This window comes from Serinus canaria, chromosome 3 (assembly GCF_022539315.1).
Source record: "Serinus canaria isolate serCan28SL12 chromosome 3, serCan2020, whole genome shotgun sequence".
Lineage (NCBI taxonomy): Eukaryota > Metazoa > Chordata > Aves > Passeriformes > Fringillidae > Serinus > Serinus canaria.
The window spans coordinates 50,439,935-50,454,009 of NC_066316.1; the positions used below are offsets into that span (position 1 = coordinate 50,439,935).

The 14,075-nt window shown below is 42.5% G+C and overlaps 1 protein-coding gene across 5 annotated transcripts; it reads left to right on the top strand.

Annotated features, from left to right (window-relative positions):
- The first annotated feature begins 3,914 nt into the window (after window positions 1–3,914).
- CCDC28A (coiled-coil domain containing 28A) lies at window positions 3,915–13,872 on the top strand. 5 transcript variants are annotated; one of them, XM_009092804.4, is made up of 6 exons: window positions 3,915–4,024; window positions 4,870–5,062; window positions 7,676–7,839; window positions 8,818–8,972; window positions 9,568–9,590; window positions 10,757–13,872. In XM_009092804.4, the coding sequence occupies exons 2-6, from the start codon at window positions 4,905–4,907 to the stop codon at window positions 10,809–10,811; spliced, it is 555 nt and encodes a 184-aa protein (XP_009091052.1). In that variant the 5' UTR covers window positions 3,915–4,024; window positions 4,870–4,904; the 3' UTR covers window positions 10,812–13,872. The 5 variants fall into 5 exon arrangements, with proteins under 5 accessions (XP_009091052.1, XP_009091051.1, XP_018772554.1 ...); XM_009092803.4 differs by having other exon boundaries at window positions 3,921–4,024; window positions 4,874–5,062; XM_018917009.3 differs by lacking the exon at window positions 3,915–4,024 and adding an exon at window positions 4,037–4,197.
- Window positions 13,873–14,075: the final 203 nt, after the last annotated feature.

Sequence of the window (14,075 nt, forward strand, 5' to 3'; positions counted from 1 at the left end):
TACAAGGTGCCAACCTGTGAAATATATCTGAAATTAATTATAGAAGCTAAAGAACCCAGTGCTTTCATCACTGTCTTGGAAGCCTTTAGAACAGACTTGCCATCTCATGTTAACTGAATAGCGTTTTCAGAAAGAGGAATCTGATTTTATTTGCATGCATATCTCAATAAAAAGTACAGACTTAACTTTGAAGTTCTTCTTCAAAGCATCTTCAAAGGTGGGCTTCTAGTTTGTAAGGAGATATACATGTAAATAAAATCAGATTCAATTAAGCATTTAATTTGCTGCTTTAACAATAACATTGTTGCCATTAAAACACTGTTACCTCGGAGTATTTCAGTCAACAAGTATATACAAATGATATCACTGTAATGTAACTGTGGAGTTGCCAGAAAAAAAAAAAAAGCAGCCTTTTAAAGGAAGAAAAAAGCCTTTTCTGGACCATGGATCATTATCACAATAGAAAATTATGCTAAATCTCAGGTAGAGAAAGTCCAAAACGTGCATTTTTTATCCCTCAAACTTTATTTGATTCTAGGCAACAGTGTTATCTGAAATAGGATTTCTAGTAACAAATCAAGACCATACTACCTTTAATTCTATGCTCTTAACTCACTATAATCTTTAAAAAAAAAAATTATTCACTATTTAATTACTTTCTCTATGAAAACATAAAATCTGATGCTTTCCAGTTATCTGCCCTCGTAGGCTCTGTTAAATCAGATATAAAAATAACAGAGGCACCTTAATAATAATTCTAATGTGGTGTAGTGTGCAGGGATAAGTAATTCACTTGGAGCAAAACATTTCCTGCATGCTAAAATTTATTGTCTTTTCTGTAATATTTGTTCCCTCCTACTGAGACACTAAACTGAAGCAGGGTTAACTGTGGAATCCAACTGCTTCCTGAATATGAAAGTAATTTTTTTAAAAAATGGAAACATTTCTCCTTTATTTAAAAATAGACCATCAGTCATTCTGTTTCAACTGCTGTGGTAGAAACAAAGGACACCCAGCCACCTTCCATCCAAACAGAACACCTTTAATCACATGGGGGGAAACAAACCACACCTCTATATACCAACTGCAAGGCAAGTACATTTACTTGCTCATATAGCATGTGAGAAATGGGCTGCATGAACACAAACATTCCCAACATTTCTCCATTACCATGGAGAAGCCGTATTTATCTCATACAAATTTCCCAAATGGTTGCAGAAATTTGCCTATAAGTCTCAATTTGTACACTTTTCGTAGCCCCCTATATATTTATGTATACACATGTAGGAATGTGTGCAAATGAGGATTCTACTTGTGAGCAGCCCTGTGACTGAGGATTTGTGTCTCGCTCACAGCCCGTGTGACTTTTGCTAGCTCTTGTTTCCCTGTAACGCATGCCAAACCAGATATCAGAAGCCCTTTGTATTACAGAATCAACTGTTTCAGCTTTACCTGTCCCTTAACTCTTGTACCTTTGCCTTTTGGTGTAATGTATCTCCAGACTCACAGAGATACATTTCCTTCTTCTCAGTTGCCTACATGCAAACACCCTCAGGTTCTTTATTCCCACAAGTGAGCTGTCAGTGTATCAGTAGTCTATCACACACCTCTTGCAACAACACTGGTCATAATGGATCAGAACTGATCCAGCTCCTCAGACCTAAACCGTGTCCTGCTGCAAGGAATTAGTTTGACTACAGGGTGACCTTCAGTGGACATTTGGTCCCTGTCATTCCCCTGAGAACCACTCCAAATGCAATCTCCCCTTTTGGGTCTCCAGGTGGCCACTGGATCTCACAGCTGTAACATCCCATCCAAATCTCAAAGAAACACTGCTATTTAATAGCCCCTTGGGTCTAATTCAAGGTCCATAAAAAGATTCAGTATCAGGGTATGACTGGAGAATAATTCTCCTGGTATCATGGATAGTTTAGACAGAGGGAGGGATGCGTTCTCGGTGCTTCACTCCTGTTAAGTCATGAGGTAGCTTCATACTGAGACACACTCTTGCAAACACCAGTAAAGCTTCTGGTCATTGTTTTTTCACTGTGGTTGATGAGGATTATAGCATCCCTCACAGCTGGTGAATAATGTCTGAGGGTTTTCATCACAAAACGTACTGTAACAAACAACACACTTCTCAAGTCAAAAATAAGATCTCGTTGCATGTTTAAAAAATTCAAGTTGACAAGCTCATTTCTCTAGGCCACAAACTACTGTCACATGTGGGGAAAACAGCTCAGGCTACCAGCCATAGGTAGGAAAGGTGTGCCGACCATTCAAGTCCTCAAAGCCACGACCAGCAGGGAGCACTGAGGTGAGAAGTGATGACCAGAAACGCAATAGCGACAGCACCAGGAAATAGGCTTGGTGGGGCTGAACTCGTTAATTACTCAGGCTAGGTAGGCACACCCTGCTAATTATACCGCCTGCCTTGAAAATTAAGTTCCTGCCAGCCAATGACTCAGGAGTGAAATCCAGGTCGGAAATGACTCTGAGAGCTGCATCCAACTCAGCGCGGCAGCAGGGTTCCCCGTTTATCTGGGGCGATAGCCGTTCCGGGCACATCTGTCGCGGGGACGAGGATGGGTCCCCCTTGTCCATGACATCCGCTCCCGCCCGCGGTGCCTCGGCAGGGACAGCTGGGAGCGGGAGCGCGGGGGGCGCTGCCCCCTGCGGGCGGGGACCGGCACTGCCGCGGCCGTCCCGCCTGTCCCTGCGGGGGGCACCGGCACGGCCCGCGCTGCCGCCGGCGGTGATGGCCCCTCTGCCGACCGCTCCGCTCCCCTCCCAGCCTCCACCCTCCAGGGCTACGGGAGCACGGAAACAATCAGGTTGGGAAACACCTCTGAGATCATCGAGTTCAACCTGCGACCGAGCACGAGCACCGCCTTGTCAACACTCAGTGCCCCGTCCTGTCTCGCCCTAACAACCCCCCGGGACGGTGACTCCACCGCCTTCCAGGGCAGCCCATTCCAATGTCTAGTCACCCTTTCCGTGAAGAAATTCCTTCTAATGTCAAACCTAAACTTGCCCTGGCTCAGCTTAATACTTTGTCCTCTTGTCGTCTGGAACTTGCTGCCCCACCGGCAGCATTCCTAGCCCATATAGCTCCATGCGAATATACTGAGTTCTTCCAGCATGTCTTCCTGGGGAGAATTCCTACTGCTGACCCCATCTGGAGAGAGCGATGCCTTGCAACACCTGAGGATCATTTTCCGGCGGGCTCAGCTGCCGCCTACATAAGCACCGTTCAGCTGGCTGTAAACTTTTGCTAATAAACACAGGTGACAAAGGCTACAACTGAGTCAGGCCCCTGACTGGGGCTCCACAAAGTCAAACGACAAGTTTCACCTCTACACGAGGCAGAGCCTCCTTACACCGAGGACAGCACAGCACTGAACCCGCTGCCCAGGGAGGTCGCGGCGTCTCTCTGGAGACCTCAAAGCGCAGCCGGACCCGTTCCTGTGTCACCTGCTCTAGGTGACCCTGCCTCGGCACGGGCGTCGGACTAGATATCTCCAGAAGTGCCTTCCAACCCTAATGACTCTGTGATTTTCCATACAGTGTAAATCATTAATTTGAGGTGCCGGGTGCTCAGTGAAGCCCTAAAAAGCAAAAACAGCTGAGGCCTATTCAGTATAGAGCGGGTTGTGCCTGGGGTGTAATTACAGGCAGGAGATAGAGTGAGCAGGGCACAAGGCAGAGCGTCCCGCACGGTGTCAGCAGGGAAAACAATCAGGTGGGCAATGCAGTGGTTTTTACCACGCGTGGACTCAGATCAGATATTTCGGGAGAAACCCTTGGCCGTGACGGCCGCGGAACGCCTGCACCCGACCCCACCCCGCGAGGCTTCTGGTAGCTGTAGTCCGCCCGCAGGGGCGGGCGTGGCTTAGGGCGGGACTCCCACAATGCACCTCGCGGCGCCTCCGGGCCGCCCCGCCGTCACGTGATCCGCGCGCTGGGACGAGCCGGTCGCTTCCTCAGGGGTCCGCCCGCGCTCCGGGGGCGGGGCTTCCCTCAGGTAGGGGGCGGGGCCTGGGCAGGGGCCGAAGCCGAGGCCGGGCGGGCGGGGGGCTCCGTCCGCTTCCCGCTGCTCCCGGACCGCAGCCCTGTCCCGAGCTGCCGCGGTTATGAAGCGGCGGTACGGGGCTGCGGCTGCCCAGGCTGCGCGCAGGAGTCTCCTCATCCCGGGAGGTAGCGCTGATCCGCGACGGCGCCCGGGGGTGACGTTGCCGTGCCCGGGGAGCGCTCGGCCGCCTCCGGGGTGTAACGGGTGTCAGGGGTGTTTCCCCGGCGAGGAGGCGGCGAGGGAGCGCCCGGTAACCGCACACGGCGTGGGCTGTGCGTGCGGAGCTGGGCAGGGCCCGTCGGTGGTGTAGGAGTGATGACAATACAATGAGCGTGTCACGGCGGTGACAGCGAGAGCTGTAACAGTGATAACAAGTGTGGAACAGCGGTAATAGCAGCTGCGTCACAGCAACAACCCGGCATCGGCTGAGTTTCCCACAGCAGAGGAGGTTCTGTGGCACGGATGGGTCGCGGCATCCCCGTGCCATAGCACTTGTCGGTGTGTTTCCTGCCGTGGGCCCGCGAAGTCGTGGTGTTCCCTAGGCGTAATCCACGGGACACAATGCTTGAGATCATTTGGAGGTGCCTGTTGGCGGATGGAGGTTTTAAGTCCTGCCCTTTCCGCTCATCAAGCAGGCCAGGCAGCTTCTCCTAAAAATTGGATTCTCTTGTTCTCAGACATGAGTGCTCATATCGGAAGGAACTACAAGTTTCAGTTCCACGAGCTGGCCTTCTGCTTGCTTTTATTGTGAATGCCAGTTTGAATGGATTTTTTTATCACTTTGTTTTCTTCCCTAGGAAGACATTAGTCTAGATGCAGTAAATTGGAAGAAATGGAAGAAAGGAAGATCAAGAGGAGGAGCCCCAAATCATCTTCCAGTCACTCTGCTCAGGTTGCTAACTCCAAGAAAAGCTCAGTGCCCGTCAGTAAAAGTACAGCCTTTTCCAACCCCGCCCCACAGCCTGCCGTACAAAAACCAAAGTTAAAACGGTAAGCTCGGGCCATTTGCAGACCTAGAGGGAGTGAGAGCCAGGAACTTGGCAATGCTAAGACAGTCTAAAGGTTGTTTAGACTGGCTGTGACAGAAGAGCTTCAGACTTGTGAAAAGTTTTGATGATGTGTCTTTTTAAGCAACATGATATATATTTAATGCAATGTAATGGTTATTTTACAGCAAAGGGAGGTGTTTTTACACTTTTCTTGTAAGCTTAATGAAATGTTACACAATGCTGTAAACTCATACCAACAACATTTTAGCTGAATGTAGCCTGATGTGCCTGCTGAAAGACACTAGTTGGGTGATGAGATTTGGGCATCATATGGGATATAGTAGAGTCCCAGATGTACAGCTGTGAGCAACAAATAAAATATTACATGACTGCAAGGTTGGAACTGACAACTATGGCAGGAAATGAAGGACATAAATTGAACAGGATGAGCTAGAACTGGAATTTCCAGGTGCTTTGTGACTGGGGACTTCTCAGCTGGGGGACCGTTTTGTGTAAAGAGAGACATTCAGTTCTTCAGAAAGTACCACATCAGAATAGTTTCTGTTTTTTGATGATAAGTTGATTTCAGTTTGAGAACATTAATTTATCTTCATGTTAGGAAATATGTTTATTGTCTGTGGCAGACACAGTAGATAAAAAATGAAGAGGAATTTAAAATGTTAGCTGGAGAGAGGCAGCAGAATTTACTGACCTCTGAGTTTTAGCTGAAGATTAAGTACAGAACTGTCAGCATCAGCACAGAGTCAGTTTGAAGGATGCAGTATTAGCCTGATAAATAATGAGTTTCTGCAATGTAAAATCTATAACTTATTTTTCAGGAAAACTGTGTTAATACTTAGAGGGAAATATTAGTAAATACTAATGTGCTATAAATTGGTGGCTTCTGCAGTTGACTGAACAGTCTGCTCAAGTCTCAACATTATCCTGGGATTTACTAGAAATTAATTTCTTGCAGTCCAAAAGATTATGTGGAGAAGAAAATGTCCTTTTTGACTGTAAGTTCTGGCCATTCTTGCACAACTGTTAAACTTACCAAGCAGTGCTAATACAGATAATTGTTTGAACTTACCAAGCAGGAGAGGTAATTGATATAATAATGTGAGGAACTGCTACTGTGATAATTGAGTAAGAGTATTTAATTAATATTCAGTTTATCTGCAAGAATCCAATGAACACCAATAGTATATTTTATTAAACATCAAAATTGGGTAGAAAAATGGATGACCTGTCTGTTGTACAAGACATTAAGTCTGAAATTGAAGCTAGAATGAGTTGCTCTGAGTTGAACTGGATATGGTGATTGTTGGACTGCTGGTTGTTTCTATAGCATATAGTCTGTATGATGTTTTATAGACTACCAAAGCTCTTGAGCTGGACAAAGAATTATTATTTCCCATAAGAAAGAGAGAGTTTGCAGAGCATGGGAAGGGTAGGCCTTACTGTGCTTTAAACACCATTATCTTCACAAATTAAATCAAGCTTCTTGTTTAAGTCTGTGATTTTTTTTAATATCCCATTGTATTCTAAATTAAAATTTTTAGGCTCAGATTTTTTCACTGGATCAAGTTCTGAACAGATTCATCACAAGGCTGCATGAAAGCCTCCTGCCTAAAGTATATTAGGATGCAGCCTGTCTGTCTGTCTCTGGGTCAGAGATGGAACATGCTGCTTCTCACTGGTAGCTGTCTGTTTAGTTTCCATATTGATTTTGTGTTCACAGGGATTTAACATGGTTATTCATTTTCATCCATGTAGTTTCTATGGGCACTTGGTGCTCTGAATAAGTGCTGTGTCTAGAGAGAAGTGTATAGGATCCAGGAATTTTGATGATTTTCTTGCAGAAAGGGCTGTAGAGTATTTTTAGCAGTTTGAAGTTTGGGCACGGACTAGTTTCAGTTGGTACATTAGAGTAGTGGGAGAGTGGTTTTGATGGTGAGATTTACAAAATTGGGATATTATTTGTGGGTTGAAAGAAAGAACTCTAGGAAAATTTATGTGGAGTCAAGGTCACCTTCCAAAGCTTATAACCAGCTGTTTTTCACATGGGTTGGAGTCTAGAGATGTTTGTGACAAGAAACCCCCTCAAAAATAATATAAGGGGGTTTCTCTCTGGCTTGCAGATGCTTCTTTTTGAGTGATTTTATGTAGATAGTGTCTGCCTGGGGAAGTGGTGGAATCACCATCCCTGGAAATGCTAAAAAATCATGAGTGAGGACATGGGCTACTGGTGAACATGGATGGACTTAATGATCTGAGAGGTCATGTCAGTGCTAATGCCCTATGTGTCACTGCTGGGTAATGATTTAGATTACTAAGATGGCCAGCAGAGATGTGTGGTCCATTGATGGTTCCTACTATTGGACTGTTGGAACCCTTCATTTTGCAGTATCAAAATGTTGAGATAATGATATTCTTTATTTGTAAGACAAGCTGGTGGTCCAGTGTTTATCTTAAAAGCAGCGACTGAAATGCACACTATATATTTCCCATGTAATTTTCAAAGCTCAGATGTACACTTTCTTACATTTCAAATTTACAGTGAAATTGAAAGCAGGAAGTAATATTTGTTTTGTTCAATTTTTTTTTTTTTTAGTGTAATCAAAGAGAAAGCCAAACCTCCAGGAGGTGAAGCCAAAGGGGCACAGGCAGCACCAATCCAGCATTCTTTTCTCACAGATGTATCAGATGTTCAGGAAATGGAAAGGGGACTTCTGAGTCTCTTGAATGACTTCCACTCTGGCAAACTTCAGGCATTTGGTAAGTGCATGAATTGGGTGTGGACAATAGTTGTTTTTTATAGCTGTACAGTGGTAACATTTGCAAACAAATGTGCTGCATGGACAGACTGCCACATGGTAGCTGTTTGTTTAGTTGAAATGTCTGTCTATATGAAATCAACATAATTAATACATCTTACTGCATTTTAGAACTACAGTCTCATTGTAAGATTGTCTGTATTGTGGGATTATTCATATGCCATTTAATTATTCCTTCCAGCAGAGAAGCACCTTTCCTTAAGATACCAAATTTGAAATCACTTATTTATGTAGGAAGAAGTAACTGTATTTAGCACCCAATTTTGTTGCATGTGAACGTTTAAAACTATTGGTAACAACTTCTATGAAATTCGATTCAAGCCGCATTTTACCCAGGTTGCTATTCTGTCTTAGCTTCTTAGTATTTTTACAGCCTCAGAGTTGATGGAGGTTTTAGAAGAAATATTGCACATATTTTCCTTCTTTTCTCCCTTGTACTAAGTAGAAAAATGCATGTGTACTTTTGCAAGTTCAGTGTTAGGTCAGCGTGTCAATTCCACACTGATTTTACAAAAGAACCTGAAAAGTTTGTATTTTATCAACCATCTCTTTCAAGAAAGCAACCCTTAGAGAAATCAGAATTGGAAGGAAGGTTTTTTTGACTGAATTTCAAGTTAAAATACAGGGCCTTTCTGAATCAGAGAAAAATACAAGAATATAGAAAAACCACGTGCATTCTAAAAAACTCTGAGAACACTGGGATAGCCACTGTAAATTCAGCACAACACAGCAAGAAATGGGATGACAGAAACTTCAGTAGTGAAACCATCAAGAAAGCAAATGTACTTGTAAAATTGATGTTTAAATTCTCTGATGTAGAAAGCTGCAACTCTCTTCTCTGATGTAAAAAGCTGCATCTTCACACCTTCATTTTCCCTCTTGGGTTTCTTTATTATAAAGTTTTTACTTGTTGTTTTAGGAAATGAATGTTCCATAGAACAGATGGAGCACGTGCGGAGTATGCAGGAGAAACTTGCTCGCCTCAATCTGGAGCTCTATGGGGAGATGGAAGAACTCCCTGAAGATAAAAGAAAACTAGCCAGTGATTCCAACCTGGATAGACTGCTGTCAGATGTAAGTACTGGGAAGGCATAAATCATGGAACTTAGCCCAGAGCAAAGCTCGGTTCAGGAAAATGACACTCATGTGTGCGCAGTGATTTACTGTTGAGGAGAACGTAGCTCTTCAGTGAACCAAGGTGTGCCCTGCCCTCCTCTTGGTTCTGAGAAAACACAGGAGTTGTTTTTATTTGTTAGAGTCGCTGGTTGCTTTGGGGAGGGGAGCAGGCTGGCTGCAAACTGCCTGAGCCTGTCAGCCTGCTTAGGGACAGCCCATGTTCTTGGGAACTACGACCACTTTCCCTGCAGTCCATCCTCCTACATCTGGGGAAGGTGACACAAAACAAAGCATATAGATCTGTAAAAACTAGAATTGTTAACATTTCTTTAAATTTCTTGAGATCAGCAGATTTAAACTTAATTTGGATCTTAGCTCATAGTATAGAATTCAGTGTAGGCTTGATCTCTGTAAGAAATCATACATTTTGGCCTAAACTATTATTTATTTCCTTCATTGTTTAAATGTATTCATTTCAGCATACCATCATAATTGTTGCATTTCTTTGACTATCAGAAGTGCCATTTCTCATAATTTCTACTTTATATTGCAGCTAGAAGAACTAAATTCATCTATGTATCCTTTTCCTAAAATGTTTATTTTGCATTATAATTACTAACTGTAGTCAAATTGCAGTTTGTTTCCCTAGTAACTGATGTCTTTACAAGAGTCAGATTCCTTCGATAATGTCTTTGTTTTTTAATTTTACACAGAATCAAAGGGCAAATCCAGGTGTTTATTTTGCACATTCCTCTGAGCACTGCAGGGCTCAGTACGTAGAGTTGTAGTTAATTGTGATGATGTGCTTTTAAATTAGTTCTAAAATACAGCATCAATTTTTATGTTCTTCCAATACATAAGTGACTGTATCTTAACACATCTAATTATAGGTTGTTTTTTCCACCTGATGATTTATTTAGCTACCGTGTTCCACTTGTGTACCACAATGTATTGTCAGTGGCAAAACCTATCAGCAGCAGGGTCTTTCTGCATGCATGTTATTGAGTCATTCTGGAACAAACATCCATAGTAATATTCCTTCAGCAACATTCAGACGCATCTGTCCCACTGATAAGTAAATTTTGTTACCCTTTAGTTTTTTTCTAGAAATGTGTGTGGTCGTTTATCACTGCTTGACCATGGAGAGTGAGCTGACCTAATTTTTTATTTCTAGGGTCAGGTACTTCAGCAGAGCTTAGGAAACTGAACAAATGTGTGCTCTTAGCCCACAGAGAAGATAAAGCTGAATGTCTCAGCTCGTCTTTCACACTGTGCTTTTGATTTTACACTCCACACTGCCAGGATGGCAGTGGAGGAGTGTAGCACTTGGTTTGCTCTGTAATTTGGTTATTTCTGTTGTTACACACTGTGTATGCATTGAGGAGGCGAGGCTCTAGTGTTTGGGGCTTAAGATCCTGCTCTGGTATCTACCTTGCCTGCATATTCCCTGCATATTAAGGCAGACTTCATAAAGAGAATGAGTGGAATGTGACAATAATATGTAATAGTGATAAAAATAATCTGCCATCGCCCTTGATCCCAAGGCTAATGCTGGAGGTATGAAATGCTCAAATCTCATTGAGAAATGTTAATCTGCTGGCAGGGCACTGGCATAGGACTCACCAGAACAGAGTTTGTCTGGACTGGTGCATACCCCAGAGTAAGCAGTTTCATGTAACACTGCTGTCTTGTTCATGCCTTATCTGTATGTGAAATTGTTATTCCTTAATGATTTGCTTCAGCCAAAAGCTACATTTAGCCGATGCTCAAGATATTCCAAATGGTACTACAGGCTGAGAGAGAACATCTTTGTCAGTCTGGATTCTCCAGCTTTGCTTTTGTTTTTCTGGACAATGGAATCAAGAGGAGTTGTGACTTTGTGTTGTTTTTTAATTTTACACAACAAAGAATCAAAGTGCAAATCCAGGTGTTTATTTTGCACATTCCTCTGAGCACTGCATTATGTTAGGGCTCAGTACCTAGAGTTGTAGTTAATTGTGATGCTGTGCTTTTTATTATTGCCTTACTTAACAGAAAAACTGGAGAAACTTGGAAATATATTTCTTCTGCTCAGTGTTCATATGGTTGCAGGTGGTACATGTATATAAGTTAATTGGCATTTCTCCAGTTTTTATGAAGGTACTGATAATATTGCCTTTCTGATCATCATACAGACAATCTGCTCACTCTCTCTTTAGTGTTTTGTTGATTGGTGATGGCACCAGATAATTTATTGTTAATAAAGTGAAAAGTTTTAAATATATGATGTTTCATTTTCAGAAGCTGCTATTGGCTTGGCTGTGTTAGGAAGATGAGTTTTAGCATTGTCCAAATGTTTGCAGAGTTTATGTTTTTCCATACTATGAATAATTATAAAATCTTACCAAATTAGAATTAGGGTGCATGCTAGCAGTCTACATAAATTAAGTATTGTGAAATTCCAAAAGTGGGTAAATAGTTATTGTTCAATAAATCCAAGATAATCAATTTTGTAGTTACTCTGATGTTGTAAATAGGCTACTATTAATTGGTATCATCTTTCTGTGCACAGCCAGAGGAAAAAAAAAAACTGTATTAGTATAAAATCAGGCTGGTTTTAGATCCAAAATTTGTATCTTGGTCCATCCAACCATGCCTTTGTTTCTAGATTTATTTTGTATTCAGTTTTTAGGTAATACATTCAGATTCCACACTGATTCCACACTTAATGAACAAGGAACAGAATCTTTATCCTTCTACCTGAGTGCAAAGCTTTCATCAGCCCAGAGTGGGCATGTGGCTAGGGAATAGAAGATTCCTTTTATCCAACATCTTTGGAGAAGAGATCTACATCCTTCAGCCACAGGATGTAGTTTTGGACTGTGCAACATCAAGCCTGCAGCACACTGGGGACAGAAGTATCCTTTAACCACCACTGAGTGCTCTGGCTACAGATTCGGCCTCAAATTCCCTGCCTCACCTCTCAGGCAAATCTCGGTGATTTACATATCAGTAGGATCCCAGTGGCTGTCCCCTCAGGTTGTTCTTGTTCTTTACACAATTTATCTCCTTCGTTGCCAAGATTCTCTAGGAGCTTGCATTAACGAACCTAGGAGTCCCTGCCTGCAGCTGGGTACGTACATATGATGTTGTTAAGAGAACTACAATACAACAAACTTCTCACAGAGTGAAGCCAAGGTTGATGTTTGTTCTCCACACACACACCTCTGACCAATAATTGGGCAATTACCATTTCTGCACAGCACTTTCTCACATCAGTGCTATGCCCTTGTTTCTGGGCAGATTTCTGAACAAGCTAAGAAGTAGCATCTTTTAGCCTCGTGCCTCATACCAGGTGTGGCAAAAGTGACTAGAAGAGCTGCAGTTAAACAAAATTGTCTTCTTGCAGCTCACTTGGATGCAGGAGCAGAGCTCTGTGCTCACTAGCAGCCTCCTGCCAGCAAGTGCAGTGTATCCCAGCATTGTAACACACTCATCCCAAACCACTTTTAATCTCAGAGTTTAGATATTCTCTTTTAGAGGCAGCTCTTCTGCATTTTTGGGTTCTGGCATCAAACTGCTTAGGCTTACTATGTCAAACACCTTTCAAATCACTTACAGACATGTTGGATGTCTTGATCTTATTTCTGTAGCAATGTATGCGAGGACAGAGGGTATAATTTGAGACACAGACATAAGCTAATACCTTTCTCAAGCAGCTGTTTAGAATTATATAAGAATTAGCCCCTTTTTCTTCATTTGCTTTAAGCCTGTGGGCAATTACAAGTCAAAGAATGCATTAATTAGCAACTAATGGAGAAATTAGGAAATTCTTTTTTCCTTACCTCCTCCTGGATAAACTTTGTGTCTTTGACACAGTCCATTAATGGTTGGTGCTTATTAACTTGGATTTATACAAGAAAATTTTGTAGCAAGACTTTTGAGATAGTGAACTCTTTTATGTGGTAATGAGCTAATCACATTTCTGGGCTCCTGCAGGAAAAGGAAAAAAAAAAACCTACTGTAACATTTGTGGAAAGTCTTTTGTAATTAGAAAAGTATGTAAGCGGCTGCAGAAAATGAGCTCATTTTCTATTATGTTGTTTCTTGAAGAGTTGTTTATGGAGATAAAAGTGTATTAACATTAAATGTTTAATATATTTACCAGTGTGAGTTTAGGCCAGTGCTGTGGTTCAAAAACACACTGATAAATGGGTTTGGTGTTTGGAAGAAGGTTCTCTTTGCTGCATCTCTGTGGGCACAAGTTACATTCTCCTCTATACTTCCAGTTGAAGGCAACAACACTAAGAAACAGAGGGGCAAGTCTATTAGTGCATGGCTGGTGTCACTGCCAAAATTTTGGAGTTTTTAACAATGCTATTGCCTATGCAGCACCAGGCCTGCTGGCATCAGATGGGATTCATCCTTCTTGGTGAGGGAGGAGAGTCTTTGCTCAGGAAGCAGTAGGGCTCACTGGCAGAGCTTTACAATAGATGTGGAGGGAGACTGCGACAGTACCAGGCTTGCTGCTGGCAAGGCGTGGGATGAGATGCAGAGGTCAGAGGGACAGGGTGGTGGCAAAGGTCCTCTGCTGCTCTCAACTGTGCTGGTCCCACTGGAGCATACCTGCACTCCCAGGGACTTGTCTGGTAGCAGAAGCCAACAGGAAAACACCAAGGAGGAAACATGTCAAAGAAATTAAGGAGTACTCCTTTGGGAAAGCTTGATTCTGCAGTGAGACCAGACATTGCAGATTTCTGAATCAGCACTGAACTTTGCTGAAATAAAGCTTTACAAAGAGACTTGTAGCACATATCCACAAGACCTGTACATCTCTCTCTCCTAAGTAAAAAAAAAAAAAAAAAAAAAAAAAAGGAAACCTTATGTCTTTAGTAGATGATGTAGATTATGTTAGATATTCATTTTAAATCTTAAAAATCAGTCATTGTAATAGACCATAATTTTCCCACTATTTAAAAACAGTAAGATTAATATGAGACCTCCAACTTACAGCTCTTTAATCACATTAAACCAACAAAAACCAGAACATGAAATAACCAAGAACAATTCCCAACAAACTGA